This window comes from Gavialis gangeticus, unplaced genomic scaffold (genome assembly GCF_001723915.1).
Source record: "Gavialis gangeticus isolate Ggan-Ray unplaced genomic scaffold, GavGan_comp1, whole genome shotgun sequence".
NCBI lineage: Eukaryota > Metazoa > Chordata > Crocodylia > Gavialidae > Gavialis > Gavialis gangeticus.
The window spans coordinates 44,750,688-44,767,655 of record NW_017729033.1 but is presented as its reverse complement, the minus strand read 5'-3'; the positions used below and the strand labels follow the sequence as shown (position 1 = coordinate 44,767,655).

Below are 16,968 nucleotides of genomic sequence, written 5' to 3'. Positions count from 1 at the left end.
ATTACTTGAAAAAATCCCCCTGTATAGGCAAAAAAAAAAAAAAAAAAGTACTTAAGTGTGTCTTATCTTTATGGTTTTAAACAGATAGCAGCTAATTCTAATAGATATTGCAGAAATATATTTAGTTATAAAATTACATTTGAAGAGTCCCTGCTCTCTTAGAAGAAACTATGAATTTACAGAAGTTCATAATTTTTCTCCCAAAGTAGAAGTGGCCACTTGGGGAGAAGAGTAACTCAGGAACAGCACAGGTGATGTGGCTTCCTGGAGAGTCTCAGGAGACAACTTCTGTACAGCCACCCAGTGTGCACTGCTGCTTTTCCCTCCCCATCCCACAGGGGCTGGCAGAGCATGTGTCAGTCTCAGCCAAGCAGGGAGCAGAACTTGCCCCCTGAGGGTAGCGCTGAAGCAGATTGGTGGGGGGCATGTTCTCCTTCTGGCTTGTTCTCTACATGAATTACACTGCAGCACTTGGGTGCTGGGTAACTTAAAGCATGTTCCCTGCCCAGCCTGGAACATAGCGTGGAGGAGGAGAAGGCTGGAGGATTCTTCACACCACAGACATGTCCCCACCTTCCCTATCTCTGCCTACATTCACTTAAGAAAACAAAACAAACCCCTCACCCCTGCAAATGCTCTCCTGGGCTGCATGCTCCAGGGACCCCTGGCTGCCCCGCACCTGCATTGTAGGGTCTCTATTCCTCATTTGAACTCCTGTACAGGTCAGTTTTTTTTCTCTCAAAAAAACAAATCTGGGATAATTGCCCTGGATGATTTTGAGTTTGTATATGCTGCTCGAGACTGCCCATGCCATTTGTAGCACATGAGTTGGCTATACCTTTTATACAAGCCTTTTCATAAATTAATTAGGCTTCATCTTAAAACTGGTTGGGTTCATTCCCCCACTCATGTTGGAAAGCTATTTTAGAATTGTATTCCTTTGGCCAAAAACCTTTATAGTTTCCACATGAAATGTATTCACTGGCTGCTTATACTCCCTTTGTTCTTAGTCCCACATTGAGACAAAAATGTTGAAAAAATGTAGTTCAAGGTAATTCATATATACATGTCAATAATTGTAGGATAAAATCAATTTCAGGAATATTTCAGTTACACCAAAACTAAGCATGTTAAACAGAATTTCTGGCTTCTGGGGCATTGAAAACTAAGTGTGTTTGATTATGGGAAAACAGTGAAACTACACATAGTGTAGAGCTAATGTTTGGGGTTATCATGGAGTTAATCATATGATTAATGGATTTGAGCATGCATTTTCCCAAGTTAGATTAAGCTGATTTTAAGTAATTTCCTCTTCCAATATGTCTTTGTATAAAATAGTTGGGGCACCTTGTAAATCTCTATTTTATAACTTAGTATGTGTAGGTTTCTTATTTTAATTCTAATTATGAATTTACAGGGTCATTCCCCCAAACCAAGAATTAGTGTGCAACTTCATCTTAACATAATAGTGGCTTAGGGTAAGAGCTGAAAGTGTATGGAGTCTTTGTTTGGAATGTCCTTGTTTTAGAAACTTTATATTTTCTTTATATAAAGACAGGCAGTCCTTTCAGTTGTTGGGGGCAGGGGGAGCGTGCTCCCTTGTGCCCCCCCCCCCGGCAGACCTTTTGCAGCAGGCGTCAGCAGCCATGAGGTCTGCTGGCTCCTACTGTGGAGCCAGCATTTTATTTTTAGTAAGCTTTTCCCCCCTCCCACCCCCCTAATACAGGTCTAGCGTATAGCAGACAGCATCAGCTTGCAGCTTCTGCAGAATTACACAGGTAGGAACCTACTCCATTTGTAAGGCACGGGCTGTCATGTACCCCGAGGGGTACTTAAGGCCCTAGGGAGTATGCGTGGAGGGGTGGGCTCATCCTGTGCTGCCTGCCCCGCTGGACACATGAGGTAGGGGAAGCTTGTGTGCAGCAGCTGCCACTACTTTGCATTCAGCTGCACCCCCACCCTCCCTCCCCGCATCCGGCTGCCGGGGGTACACTGATCCAGAAAGGTTGAAAACTCTTGCTGTAAGGAAAGCTTAAAAGTTTTACCTTTAAGTTCACTTCAAAGAAGAAAAACCTGCTGTGGGTGCTAATTTTCATAAGGACTTTCTTATAAAATACAACTTTAAATCATTAGTTAACCAATTTAATGGTATTTTTCTCAGAAAATGTACTTTAATTACTGGGAGGATATGCCACATCCTTATATAACAGAGTAGTTGAATACTTGTGGCAAATGTAAAGCTCAGCTCCTTCTCAATTATGGAACGAAATGAGATACTTCCTAAGCATGGACTGAACTACATGGATAGTAGCTGTTCATATTAAGTATTCACATTTGTTTTATTTTCAGCATGGCTGCTGGGAAGGTTGAGACTATAGATTTTGCTTTTTTTGATCCATTACAAATGGGTCCAAGATAGACCACTGTCTCTACAACTGCTTTTAACCAGGTTGATCTGGTGGTGGTATTTGGAAATCTCTGTGTATTAGAAGCCTTTTAGGACAAGGGATATTAATACAAACCTAATGAAAGTACCATTTACTACTGAAGAAATAGCTTGCTTTCAGGAAAAAAGTGCAGGCTTTTGTTGACATTAATTTTTGGTTAAGGAATGAGTGAGCTTTATGTTAAGTTTTACGAAGGGTGGGTAGTGTTATAGATTTTTTTCCCCTAAATTTCTACAAGGGATGGTGACTGAGTTTCATCTTGGTGTGAATCAGTTGTCTGACTTTGTGCTTGTATGCCCTTTGCAGTGAGGCTTTTTGTGTTCTTGATATAGAAAGATCTTTGACTTTTTAATTTAAATCCGGTAAAACGTTTAAAGCACAGTCTCCTTTACATGTCACACCATTGTAATAGATTCTGCTGTTACCAGAAAAATTATTTTAAAATATAATAATATATTTATTGGTACTATAGCTGAAATGTCTGCAGTCTCTAAGGTTAGGTCAAGTCTTATGCTACTTGAAGTGGAGAGGCTTTTTCAGCTTCTTAAATTTGCATTTTTACTAGTGACTTTAAAGCAGCTTGCTTTTCAGCATACTGTGAAGCCAAGACGACCCCAATTATAACTTTCATAGGTAGAATCTAAATTTGTTATAATTTTCCTGGTATAGAATTAAATCAGGTCAAGTTTACTTGCTACCATAATTTACAGTAGACAGTACTACCTGTAACTGTATTTGGAGTTAAATAACTTGGCAATCTCTAGAGTGCCAAAGCCTTAGGATAGAAGAGCACTTTAGAGTGGGGTACTAGTCTTGCGCCTGGCAGAGAATATACTAGCAAAAGGTTGTAGAACTAAGGTCTACTCCATAATAGGGTAGACTCTGGTTTCTTTAAGCCTGGTTGGCACCTGGGCTAAGAGTAAAGCCCTGAATGATGGACAAATGGGTGATCTCCTTTGTTCTTGCAGTCCGTGCTGCGAAGCTGGCTCCAGATGTATTGCTACCTGCCTTTCCTTTTGGAAGGCATCAGGAAGACAGAGAGGCTGCTGTGTGGGCGACTCCATGTCTCCATACACACTGCCTAAGCTTTTGCACCTTGGAGAGCTCACTTCAGCTTTGCTTTTTCAGGTTCAGTGAGCAGGCTCACTCAGCCCAGTTCTGTTGTCTTGAGACAGACAGATGCTGCTGATGCCACCAGCTCCTCCTATAGAATCTAATTATCTGAGTGTCGTCTTAAACTTGTCCCTTCTACTGTTTCAGTGGGAAAAGCAGTGGCATGGGGGCAGGTGGTTGGGGTGTGGGGAGGATACACTTGGCTCCCCCACCCCATCTCCCAGTGGTATCTGTGCTGCCTACTTCTTCCTGCAGCCTCTGTCCCCGCCAGCATCTGCCTCACTCCTTTGCTACTTACTGTCAGGTTTGGCTCCTACTCCATTCCTTCCTGGGACATGGTATACATGGAATCTCTGGACCCTGTCTGGCCATGCAGCAGCATCCCAGGGCCAGAGCTGCTGCTGCTGCAGCAGCAGGGTTGGGGATGGGCCAGAGCTTCCATGTGCTCTGGGAGGGAATGGGGTGGCAACCATGCCTGACAGTGGCAGTGGAATGGGAGGCAAAGGGAGCAGAGGCTGTTGGGCCAGGCAGGGTGATGGAGGCAGGCAGCTGCTGCCACTCTGACTTGCCGTGACCTAGACTTGGGGCTGGAGTAAAGAAGCTGCGGCAGCTGCCTCCTATAATCGTGTGTGTCCCCCTCCCCAAATGCTTCGTATTTGAATTTTAACACGAAGGGCTCTTTCCTGGAGATGTGTTCATTTTACAGAACCTCATCATTGTATTAAGAGTAATCTAAGATTATCCTGTCCTCTAACTTGATGGTTCTCAACCTTTTCAGAATCAAGGAATCCCTTGAAAAATGCCGACTCTTAGTTTTCAGCTCTTTGACTACAGAAAATAGAGAGATTCTTCTGTTGCAAAGAACTTCAAAAGACCGCAGAAGGCCAGAAAGTTATGGATTCCTATATGAAATCTCTGGACTAATCTTGTGAAATGTGTTGGCACACCTAATAATATTGTATGGTACCCTTGAAAGGATCTCAAGGCAGCCTTGTGTGCCATAGCATTCTGGTTGTGAATCACTGTTATCACTTCTGATTTGTTAAATTATTTTCCTGTGTTTTTGTGAATAAAGTGTGTGGTGTTCTTGAACCCAGTGTTACATATCTGTGGAAGCAACTTTTAGGTTGTGGTAACACAAAGTGGCTCATCTGGCAAACACTAATTCTAGTAGCAATACATTCATATTGGGATGAGGGAAAGCAAATTTTTTCTTTCCTAGCCCTCCAGGAAAAGTAACCAAGCAAAGGTTCCTAACTCCTTTGTAAATTTTACTTATCACTATGATATTTTTTTTAGCCAGACATTTCTTTCAGCACTTCTTTTCAAGAAATTACCCATGTGATTCAGTATTTTTTTTTTTTTTTAGCAGACTTCAAAACACATTTGGTTCAAAACTTATGTCCTAAAGCAGAATATGTTAAGTCTTATATGAAATTTTATACAGGCATTTACTTTTATGTTGGATGTCAGTGGAACAATATGCTGATACTGACTATATTGCAGAGCTGCATAGGAAGCTTTATCTGACAATTGTTTAATATACTGTCAACCAATACATTTCCTCATTGACTGTACCAGGTGGTTTAATATACAGAAAAATAGCAACTCTTATGAAAACCTCTACATAAATTCTGAATTAACATGACCCACGTGAACAACTTGATTGTTAGTATTTGATTTAGGTTTAAAAGATTTGGAAAGCATAAACTTTTGCTTTCTTCTTTACCACCAATCAGATGACTTAAAGTATTTTATCTCTTGTGCCTAATTGAGGGAATAAGCATCAGAAATATGATTGTGACTGTAAAATAGCATTTTTTATTAACTACCTTTTTGATGCAATTTATTCCGTATCACTTGTATCTGAGCGGGCATATAAGGTGTACTTAAGCTATAAATTTCTTCTTGACAGATCCCTCAATGGTGTGTTGAATATATGAGGTCATTACCTGGACCGAAGAGAGGTGTCGCGTGTACCCAGCCTAGGAGAGTAGCTGCAATGAGTGTGGCGCAACGAGTTGCTGATGAAATGGATGTTATGTTGGGCCAGGAGGTTGGTTACTCTATTCGATTTGAAGACTGCAGTAGTGCAAAAACTATTCTGAAGTAAGTATTGTAACAATTCATTGTAAACTGAAAGCAGCCTATTTTTGGGTCTCTGGTTAACCCATTGTGCTTTGGTTTTCCTCCTGCCCCATCCCACAGGGGGAGAGAGCATATCAGCCAGCTAGGGAGCAGAACATGCCCCCTGAGTGCTTCAGGCTAGAAAAGGCTGGTATGGAAGCAGTTAGGGGGTGTGTTCTGCTCTTTGCTTGTTCCCTGCCTGAATCGCACTGCAGTGCTTGAGTGTTGAGTAACACACAGGCATACTCTCTTGCCCAGCCTCAGCCTATCCTTGCCTACATTCACTTGGGAAAAAAAGCCAGACCCCAAACCCCTGCAGTTCTCTGCTGGTCTGTGTGCTCTAGGGCCCCTGGCTTTCCAGCATCCACACTGCAGGCTCTTTGTTTCTGTCTGAACTTCTGAACAGGTCAGTTCTTTTTCTCTCAGGAAAACAAACTTGGGGGAGTTATCCTCAATGAAATGAATGCATGTATGGAGCCCATATTTCTGCGTTCTTTTTAGTGCACTGATGCTTCGATAGCACTGCATCTCGGTATCGCAAAAATCACTGTTTTTCATTCAGCTAGACCTGTGCAGTTTTAGGATACTTCTAGCTGGCACTGTACATAGCGTACCTTTTCTATGCCCTTCTTGTTTTCATTGTGCACCCTGACACACTAAGGGTGTGGCTACTTTTGTTTCCAGCACTGCCAGCCTGCATCCCCATAGTGTGTAGCTGAGGATGCAGGCTGGCAGTGTTGGAAACAAAAGTAGCCACCACATGATGAGATCACCATTGTCACCATGTGCCCCATGTTGGAGCTAAAGCTGCCACTGCAGCATGGGGCTTGTGACAGCTCTGCCATGGGAGCTGGAGCTGCTTTCACTGCGTGGCCTGCATTGGAACCAGAGCTACTGCTGCTTTGGTGGCGGTGGTGTGTTCTGGGGCTGGAACCACCCAGTGCCCCAGGCTAAATCTGGCCTGAAAGGAGCATTTTGATTTGGATCCAATCCAGGGTGCATGGTGAGTTTGACAACCTGACTTAGTTTGTTAAAAAATTATTCTCATTTAAAAAAAAAAAAAAAAAATTCTCATCAGAATAGTTGCCTGAACTTTCTTAGTACTGGCTTTGTACCTACTTTGCTTGAGCAAAACTTGCTCAACTGCAAGCCTCTATGCATCTCTCACTTTTTGCTCATCCATCCCTTTGTTCAGCACCATTCAAGTCAAATGCCCAGAAGGAGTGATAAAAGAAAGATTATAGTGACCCTGTAGAAGATACTCTTTTGGTATGGAAGTATACAAAAATACTCAAGTACCATCTTGGAATTCACTTTGGGGGTTTTCTTCTTTTGATGTTCAGGTATATGACTGATGGTATGTTACTTCGTGAAGCTATGAATGACCCTTTGCTGGAGCGCTATGGTGTTATAATACTTGATGAGGCTCATGAAAGAACACTGGCTACTGACATTTTGATGGGAGTTCTGAAAGAGGTTGTAAGGCAAAGATCCGACTTGAAGGTCAGTTACAGTTATAAATTGGCCTCTCCACAGCATATTCTAGTTTCTCTATATTTCTTTCCATCCTAAGGACTTCACCAGGATTATTGTTAGCAAAATCTATGTTGGTAAGGATCAGACTTGCTTTCTGGTGTGTAGATGGCTTATCTTTAGTAGAAAATAAACCTGTGTAAATGTAAAAAGTTTGTTTATATGCAGTGTGTCAGGGCAAATGAACATTTTCTACAAATGCTAAAGAATTCATAGAATCAGTAAGTCAAGGAAACTTGGAATAAAGTTTTTAAGTTCATCATTAAATCACACAATTGCAAGTTCTGAGTTTATTAGCTACTATCTATCTAACTTTATATGTAATTCTTGATGTCAGCTGTGAAGTAATGGTATTTTCTCCCTAACTTGCAGGTCATTGTTATGAGTGCTACTCTAGATGCTGGCAAGTTTCAAATTTATTTTGATAATTGTCCTCTCCTAACTATCCCTGGTCGTACGCATCCTGTGGAGATCTTTTATACTCCAGAGCCAGAGAGGGATTACCTGGAGGCTGCAATTCGAACAGTGATCCAAATTCATATGTGTGAAGAGGAAGAAGGAGATCTTCTACTATTTCTTACTGGACAAGAGGTATATTTTATTTTCTTCGTTATGTGCTTATATTCAAAGGCCTGTGCAGATTAAGAAGGGGTTTATTTATACTTCAGTTTCTTGTCCCTGTTCCCTTGCAGTTGGTCTTAAAGTCATGCATGGTAATTGTAGCTGCTATGAGAGTGCTTTTCTGTCTAGATCTTTAGGCAGTGAATTAGGATAGAAGATGCATAATAATTTGCCATATATGAGGAATTTACTGATATTTTCCCCCCCCCCCCCCCTGAATTTTTCCCCCCCCCCCCCCCTGAATTTTTCCCCCCCCCCCCCCCTGAATTTTTCCCCCCCCCCCCCCCTGAATTTTTCCCCCCCCCCCCCCCTGAATTTTTCCCCCCCCCCCCCCCTGAATTTTTCCCCCCCCCCCCCCCTGAATTTTTCCCCCCCCCCCCCCCTGAATTTTTCCCCCCCCCCCCCCCTGAATTTTTCCCCCCCCCCCCCCCTGAATTTTTCCCCCCCCCCCCCCCTGAATTTTTCCCCCCCCCCCCCCCTGAATTTTTCCCCCCCCCCCCCCTTTCTTGGAGTTAAACCAAAGTGATTCTCCAACACCTTTTTTTATGCCAGTCAAGAAAATGGGTATAAGTGCTCTTTTATGGAATTGAAAGAGCAGAGTGAAGCAAAGCTGTTTTTTAAATAAGGATGGATGTATTCAGAATTCTGGTATTCAGTAGAGGGGCGATCATTTAACCAGGAAGTGTGCTCCATGTGTTTGTTGTACTTGCTTGTCTGGTGAGTTTAAGTTTATATTGGGTACTAAGGAAGGGTCAGGCCTGGCTGTGACATGGCTTGTAGCTTGCTTGGCTCTTCTTACCTACATGCTGGTTGGTGGCTGTACTCTCATCCTCAAGCCCAGCTGCTTATTTGTCTTGCTCTTGCTGCATGGTTGCCTTTTGAAGGATGGACTTTCAGGTGCCACATAGCAGTTTGATTTTTCTTTTTCCTCTCCTCTCCTCCTCTCTTGGAGCAGGCTCTGCCTGGATAGCTTTTCTAATCATAGAGTTTTGTTGGTAGAATCATAGAAAATTAAGGTTGGAAGGGATCTCAGGAGGTCATCTAGTTCAGCCTCCTGCTCAAAGCTACACTGTGTCCCCAATTATATCATTCCAGCCAAGGCTTTGTCTATCTGGGTCTTAAAAACCTCTGAAGATGGAGATTTTACAACCTCTGTGGGTAGCCTGTTCCAGGGCTTTACTTCTGTCCTCATGAGAGAGTTTTTCCTAATATCTAACCTGAACTTCCCTTGCTGCAATGTGAGACCATTGCTCCTTGTTTTGTCATTTCCTATTATTGAGAACAGTCTACCTCCAGCCTCTTAGTAACCACCCTTCAAGTATTTGAAGGCTGTTAGTAAATCCTCATTCAGTTTTCTCTTTTCTAGATTAAGCAAGCCCAGTTCTCTTAACACTTCCTCAGAAGTCATGTTCCCTAATCCCCTAATTATCATTGCCTCCCACTGGACTGTCTCCAGTTGTCTACATTCTTTCTATAGTGGGGGCCCACAAAACTGAATACAGTACTCCAGATGTGGCCTCAAGTCAAGTCAGTCCCAAGGCCATGCTGACTGTTGGGGCATCTTTTGATGTAGCAATAACCTTCCTCCATTCTTCCTGTTTTTTTGCAATCCTTGTATAGTCAGTCAGTTAGTTTTAATCTCATCCAGTCTTTGATGTTGGTGGTCCATCGTGTCCTAGGTCTTCCTTTTCTTCATCCATCCACAGTACTCTGCAGGATGGTATTGGTAAGGGTGCCTGGGCCATCTTGCTTGTTCAAACCACTGCATCTTTCTTATGATTTTCTAGTAAGGGTTCAGATTTGCTTACATGTCTGATTTTTTTGATCTTTTACAGATTCATTTGTTCTATGTACAGCGTAGGGTATGCATCTCGATTTGGCTTTTTCCAGTGCCATAGTGAATATGCAGGACTCACAGCCAAAGAGTTGTTGAAATGATTGATAGCATATAGTAGATGATGGAGTTTCATTTTCATTGTGATCTTGCTGTTAGCCCAGGCTTTCTTCAGCCTTACTAGTTGTCCAGTGGCTATTCTTGTTTTTACTTTTTTTTCTGATGAAGCATCTTCTGTGATGGTTGATGCAAGGTATTTTAAAGTGTTATTTTTTTTCTAGTTTCTCATTACCAGCTGTTACTGACGCATCATCATTGCTAGCCTCACCAGTGTTGAATACAGGGGAATAATCACTTCCTTAATCACCTGGCAGCGCTCCTACTAAGGTAGCCCATTATGCTGTTGGCCTTCTTTTCAACAAGGGCACATTATTGGTTCATATTCGGCTCATTGTTGATGGTAACCCCCAGGTCCTTTTCTGCTTAGCCAGTCAGTCCCCAGCCTGTACCGGTGCATGGGATTGTTCCATCCTAAGTGCAGGACATTGAACCTCACAAGATTTTCTTTTGGTCCAATCCTCCAAGTTATTGAGGTCACTCTGAATCCTAGCCATACCCTCCAGCATATCTACCCCCCTCCCCCAGCTTGGTGTCATCCATAAACTTGTGAGGGTGCACTCCATCCTATCTTCCAGGTTGTTGCTGAAGATATTGAACAAAACGGGTCCCAGGACTGACCCTTGGGGCATTTCATACTAGCTGTCAACTAGACATCAAGCCATTCATTACTGCCCTCTGAGCATGATGATCCAGCCAGCTTTCTATCCACCTTACAGACCATTCATCCAATGCATACTTTAGTTTGCTTGCAGGTATGTTGTAGGAGACCAAATCAAAAACCTTTCTCTAAAGCCTTGTATATCACAGTTGTACTGTTGCCTAGAAGATTAAAAGAAACTAACTTGCTAAACTGGCTTCTAGTATCTTATTTCTTCCATTCAGAGGTTAAGACATCAATTGCGTATGTCAGCTTGCTTATCACTTGTGGGATTCTGGTTCTAGATTAGTGGGAGTGAATATTGCAGTTCAAGGGATAATTTACTGACATTTCTGACTTGAGAAAAAGCGAAGATTTTCCAGCATATTGACAAGTATGTGAACATTCAGGATTTGAGGAGAATTCCATGCAAAGGGGAGAGGTATTCTAAAAAGGTCACAATGTCTGAGGCATTATCTTCATATCTTGGTTTGTTCGTTTGTTTTAAATGGGGTGTCCTGCAGTCTGTGATGAGAGATCCCTCCAGATTTTGAATCAATACATTGGAGTAGGTTGCACTGCTTAAAAGAACCTTTCCTTGGGTCTTTTCTAAGACTGGATTAAAGTGACAAGATCCCTTTTGGTTCTCCCCATATAGCTAACATACTTCAGAAACTAAGAAAAGAGCTTTCTGAGATAGTTGAGAAAGTTGTAAGACAAATTACCTTCTCCACGTTTTTTGGGGGTTTTTTCCCCCCTGATTTAATCGAATCCGAAAGAGACTGGGCGGAGAACTAGTGAACTGGTAGGTATTTCTAGTGAAGTTTTCTGAGGGGGTCTTTGTAATACTTTTTTTTAAACTTCACTGACATTGTTTTGGATAAAAAAAGATTCTTGTTTAATCATCAGTACATTTGCCTGTGTAGTGCATTCAAACTGAGGAGAAATACAGTGTATTTTTTTTTTTTTTTGAGCTCTTCAGCAGCACAAAAGAGTAACCTTAGCATTCCTGAGGTAAAAACGAGCAGAAAAAATGGAGACTAAATTGAACCTTCAAGGTTTTATTTCTGTAATTTAGAGAGAAATTGCTTAAGAATGTGAAAGTGGAAGATAATTTTGGTGACACTGACCATGACATGGTAAGAGTTCAAGATCTTAAGGGAAGGAAGCAAGGAGAGCAGTAGGATAAAGGCACTGGACTTCAGAAAAGCAGACTTAGGGGAACTGGTGAGCAGCATCCCAGGAGAAGTCCAGGAGAGCAGGCTGTACTTTAAGGCTGTTTTTAAAGGTGCAGGATCAGGCTATCGCAATGTGACAATAGAATGGGAAGTGCAAGAGGAGGCTAGCCTGACTAGATGGCAGTCTCTTTAAGGAGCTGAAAGTCAGAAAGGAGTCTTATAAAAAGTGGGAACTTGGTCCCATTGCTACACAAGAATATAAGATCATCGTATGGGCATTGCGGGAGAAAATTAGGAAGGTCAAGGCACAGTTTGAGATGCAGCTGGTAAGGAACATAAGGTAATAAGGGATTCTGCCTGTATGTAACAAGAGAGATCAAAGAAACCATAGGTTTTTTTAAGGAGTACAGAAGGCACTCTAATTATGGATGATGCAGGAAAGGCCAAAGTATTTAATACCTTGTACTTTTCCTTTCAGAAATAGGATGCAGCTACCAGATGATGAGTCCAGATGGCAGCAAGTATAGGGAAGAAGACTAACAGCCTAGAGTAGTAGAAGCACAGGTTTGTCTAGCTTGGAGAAGCTAGATACTCTTATCTGGATAGGGCCAGATGGAATGCACTCTCGATTACTGAGGGAACTGGCTGAAATAAATTTAGAAACATCAGTTATCCTCTTTTTGAGAACTCATGGAGGTTGGGTGAATTCCTGGATGATTGGAAAACATTTAGAGGATTGGACACACATAGTGCCCGTCTTTAGGAAAATAAGGGAGAATCCAGGGCGTGGCCTGTTAACTTACCAAATTATACCTGACTAACCCAGTTTCTGTCTATGACCTAGCTCTTGGTAAAAGTATGCTGTATGTTCCCGATTGCCTTGTTCTCCTAGAGGAGCTTCACAATAGATTCTCTGAGGATTTGCTCTGTAATCTTTCCACGTACAGAGGTCAGGCCATGTGGATTGTGGGGAGAGCATTGGGTATGATGTACATGGACTTTAGCAAGTTTTTTGACAGTCTCGCATGACATCCACATTAAGCTAAGGAAGACTACCAACTAGATCAGGTTGGCAGTGTTTTTGCCCTGAGTGCTAAAAACACCCCAGCCTCCAGCCATGTGTTGACTTGGCATGCCAGAGGCAGGGAAGCTGAGGGACTTGATCCTCATTGCTGGTGTCAGCTGCACGTCTGCATCTGGGCAGATGGTGCAGGAGGCTTGAGGGTTGCACTGCCCTGGCCCCTTCCCTGCTGTTCATCCCAAGGTGTGTGCAGTCACCACAGCTTTGGAGCCAGTGCCAGGGTTGTGGAGCCCTGTGCAGCTGTTTGCAGCATCCTGGCTGCAGCTGGCCTGGGTTCTGGGCAGCTGCTGCCTGCCGTGGGACCCAGGCTACTTGCAGCCTCTCTGCCACCTGCAGGCTTTGTGGCTGGTGGCAGCTGCTTGAAGTCCAGGCTGGGAGGAAAATAGCCTCACATGCCATGCTCTGGCATGTGCTGGGGGTTGCTGATTTCCCTGGACTACAGCAAATGCGATAAGGTGGATACATACAGTACTTGGTTAGCTCATTGTACTTGGTGGCCTAATCTCTAGTTGTGAGGAGGTGTCAAGTGGGGTTGCCTAAGGGTTTGTCCTGGGTCTCATTGTTTTAACAGCCTTAATGGTTTGTAAAACTGCTTAACTGGCAATTCCAGACAATCCTCAAAAACTCCAGTAAAGGCCAACGACATCAGATGTTTTATCAACAATAGAAAATTCTCAAAATCAGACAAGCTTCTCCCACATGGTGAATGCAAAATTGAAAGAGGCCTGGAACTCTCCTTCAGTAGACTCAATTCTCTGCATCAACTTTGAATTCAAAGAGAAGATGGAGGCTGCCAGCACCTTCAAGGCTGGAAAGTCTCCAGGCCAAGACGAATTCCAGATGGAGGTGTTCATCCACCTCAGTGACCCCATCCTCTCCTGGCTCCAATGCTTTTTTCTCCCGTTGCCTGAACAGCCTTAAACCCCCCAAAATCTGACTGCATGCCAAAGTTGTTGCCATCCTTTAAACCAAATAAACCACTAGAAGACCCAGGTAGCTACAGACCAGTCTTCTCTCGGTGGGATTTAAACTCCATGGTAGAGACTTCTTTATGATCACCTGTACCCCATCATCGATCTCCAGCTCCGAGAGCAACAGGCCATTGGGGCCACCCAACTACTGACCAGGTCTCTTACCTCACCGTGGACATTGAGGCAGGTTTTGAAAAAGGGCAGAAGTGCAGAGCAGTCTTTGTAGACATATCTGCAGCCTGTGACACAGTATGGCAATGAGGACTCACTCTGAAGCTCCTTCGCAAAATCCCCAACAAACATGCAGTCCACTTTCTGCAAGAACTCATCTTCAGCTGTTACTTCAGTCTTCGTATTTGAAAAGATGCATCCATGAGGCACCTTCTGAAGAACAGCGTGCCTCACGGATTCATCCTAGCACCCTTGCTCTTCAATATCTACACCTCAGACTTGCCCCCCACAACATCCAAAAATACATATATGTAGACAACATCACCCTTATGATCACAGGAAAAAAAACTTAAAGAATCTGGAGCAAGGTCTGACAAAGTACCTCACTACAATGAGCACTTGCTTTCAGTGGCGTCCCTCGGGTTAGTGCTTGGTCCAGTACTTCTTAACATCCGTATCAATGATTCGGATGTGGGGGTGAAGAGCTCACTGGCCAAGTTCACGGATGACACCCAAGTTATGGGGAATGGGTGGTGCACTTGAAGATAGGCTGCAGATACAGGTGGACCTAGACAGGCTGGCAAGCTGGGTGGATCAGAACCAGATGAAGTTTAACATCAAGAAATGTAAAGTGCCTCCACCTGGGGACAAACAATCCCCTACACGCCTACAGCCTTAGCGGTGCTGGTCTGACCAGCACTACAAATGAAAGAGACCTGGGGGGGGGCTAGTAATAGACCACAATATGAACAGGAGCCAGCAGTGCAACGCTGTAGCCAGCAGGGCAAATAATACTCTGGTGTGCATCGATCTATGTATCTCCAGCAAAACCAAGGGAGTGTAGTTTTTTTTGTTTTGTGGTGGTGGTGGTGTTGTTGTTGTTGTTTTTTTCCACTCTACTCGGCATTGGTGAGACCACAGCTCCAGTACTGCATCCAGTTCTGGGCATCGCACTTCAACAAAGACATGGAAAAGCTTGAGAGAGCACAGAGAAGGGCCCACTTGTATGATCAGAGACTTGCACAGCAGGCCATATGAAGAAAGGCTGAGGGACCTGGGACTATGTAGCTTGAAAAAGAGAAGGCTGAGAGGGGTCTTGGTACCAGTTTACCACTACACTGAGGGAGTACATCAAGTGCTTGGTGAGCAACTCTTCACCAGGGCACCCTTGGGGAAAACCAAGAGAAATGGTCACAGACTCCTAGAAGATAGCTTCAGGTTCAACATTGTGAAAAACTTCTTTACAGCTAGGGTGTCCAGGCTGTAGAATAAGCTCCCTCAAGAAGTGTACCTATTGCCTACCCTGGAAATCTTCAAGAGGAGACTGGACGGTCACTTTTACTGGGGTCACCTGACCCCAGTTGTCTTTCCTGCTTGGTGCAGTGGGGCTGGACCCAATGATCTTCCAAAGTCCCTTCCAGCCTCTCAATCTATTAAACTGGAGTCTCAAACTAAACCTCATGAAGATGGTCAGTAGCACTTTCCACCTTCTGCACAAACTTGCCAAAACAGCACTGAATATCAAGTGTGGAACAAACTCCATTCCTTTTGAAAACCACCTAAAGTACCTTGGAGTTGCCCTGGATTGCACCCTTACCTACCTTACCCAACTGGCAGCCAAAGTACAAGCTCTTAACAACCTGCTCCATCAATGAGTTGACATCAGATGCAGAGTTAACTCCACCGTACTTTGGATATCCACCCTGGCACTAGCATACTCAACAGCTGAATACTATGCCCCAGTGTGGTGTAGAAGTGCCCATGCTCACGAACTCAGTGGGACTTAACAATGGCGTGCAGTTCATTTGTGGCTGTATCCACCCTACGCCTACTTCACAGCTCCCACTTGTCAGCGGTATTGCTTTCCCCTGACATTTGCCATGACCAACAATGCTTCCTCTTCCCTCGCTGCATTGAACTAGAGCAGAGGTTCTCAGACTGTGGTCTGTGGACCACCACTGGTCCGCGAGCCCCATTCAGGTGGTCCACAGAAAGGTTGAATATCTGTGGATAAGAACATCTGTATTTGTAAAGTAAGACTACTGATATTAAAATATGAGTTGTGTGCTTTGATGGAGGTCTGCTGAGACCCTCAGCAATTTTCAAGTGGTCCGCAAAAAAAAAAGTTTGAGAACTACTGAACTAGACAATAACCACTACCTACATCAGCACATCTTCTCTGACCCTCCAGTCAAGTGGTGCCTTCAAACTAGGAAACCCCTCATTGCCCACATGCACCACCTGAGCTCTGTCACCAAGGGTTCTTCCCCAGACAACTGGACTGAACAACTGTGGGGAGAACTGCAGACTTTAAACATTTATCCGAAACCCCTCTACAAGACCTCTGAGCTTCGATTTGAACAGACTCTCTCCTGAGTTCACCTTAGTAGACGCCAAACCGGCTATGGCCACTTTTGCCATAACATGCATCAGATGGGCCTGAGATCAAATACCACTTGTGAATGCGACACCCCCTCACAGACCAAAATCCACATAGTTACAGAATGCCTTATCTTCCATTGCCCTGGAAACCTCAATGCCCTCAACAACCCATCTTGATCCTGGCTCAGCTCTGTCTAATGCGAAATATGACTGCACTGTTTTTGTCATACAAAAAAATTTGTAAAATGGGATTTAGTGCATGTTTAATCAATTTGTGAGTGACATCTGTTGTTCTGAGATACTTGGCGGTTTGGGGGAGTTCCCACCCAGCCTCCTACCTGCTGTTGCTCTTGGTGTTCAGGATGGTTGAGTTGGAGTGTTCTCGGAGGCTGTCTGCAACCAACCCCGTGGAGCTCGGGTGTGACACAGTAAGCATTACTTGAATCCATGTTTGGTAGTGAAAGCTCAGATTAGATTTGTTGTCTTGTAGGACAGTAGCTAGTGGGTCTGCATAGCAATTAGCCCGGCTCCAAAAAAAAGTGCCCAGACAATGGTAAACAACGTATTATGTGCACAGATGCCCCCTAAGTTGCAAAAAAAGGGTGAAACTTGCACCACCTGTATTTATAACCCAGATGCCCCCATTCTCTTCCAATTCTTACTTCTCTCTCTGTTGAGATGGCAGAGACAAGTAAAAAGGGACGAGTCCAGACACCTGCAGCTCTTTCCTTGCCAACTGTCGCCCCCCCCCCC

At 43.8% G+C, this 16,968-nt stretch overlaps 1 protein-coding gene across 1 annotated transcript in view; it reads left to right on the top strand.

The window, feature by feature from the left end:
• DHX15 (DEAH-box helicase 15) overlaps positions 1-16,968 on the top strand; it is a 133,204-nt gene that overhangs the window by 32,520 nt on the left and 83,716 nt on the right. The window contains exons 3-5 of the mRNA XM_019525825.1: positions 5,476-5,669; positions 7,031-7,190; positions 7,593-7,811. Coding sequence (XP_019381370.1) covers positions 5,476-5,669; positions 7,031-7,190; positions 7,593-7,811 — 573 coding nt within the window. The remainder of the gene's footprint in view (positions 1-5,475; positions 5,670-7,030; positions 7,191-7,592; positions 7,812-16,968) is intronic.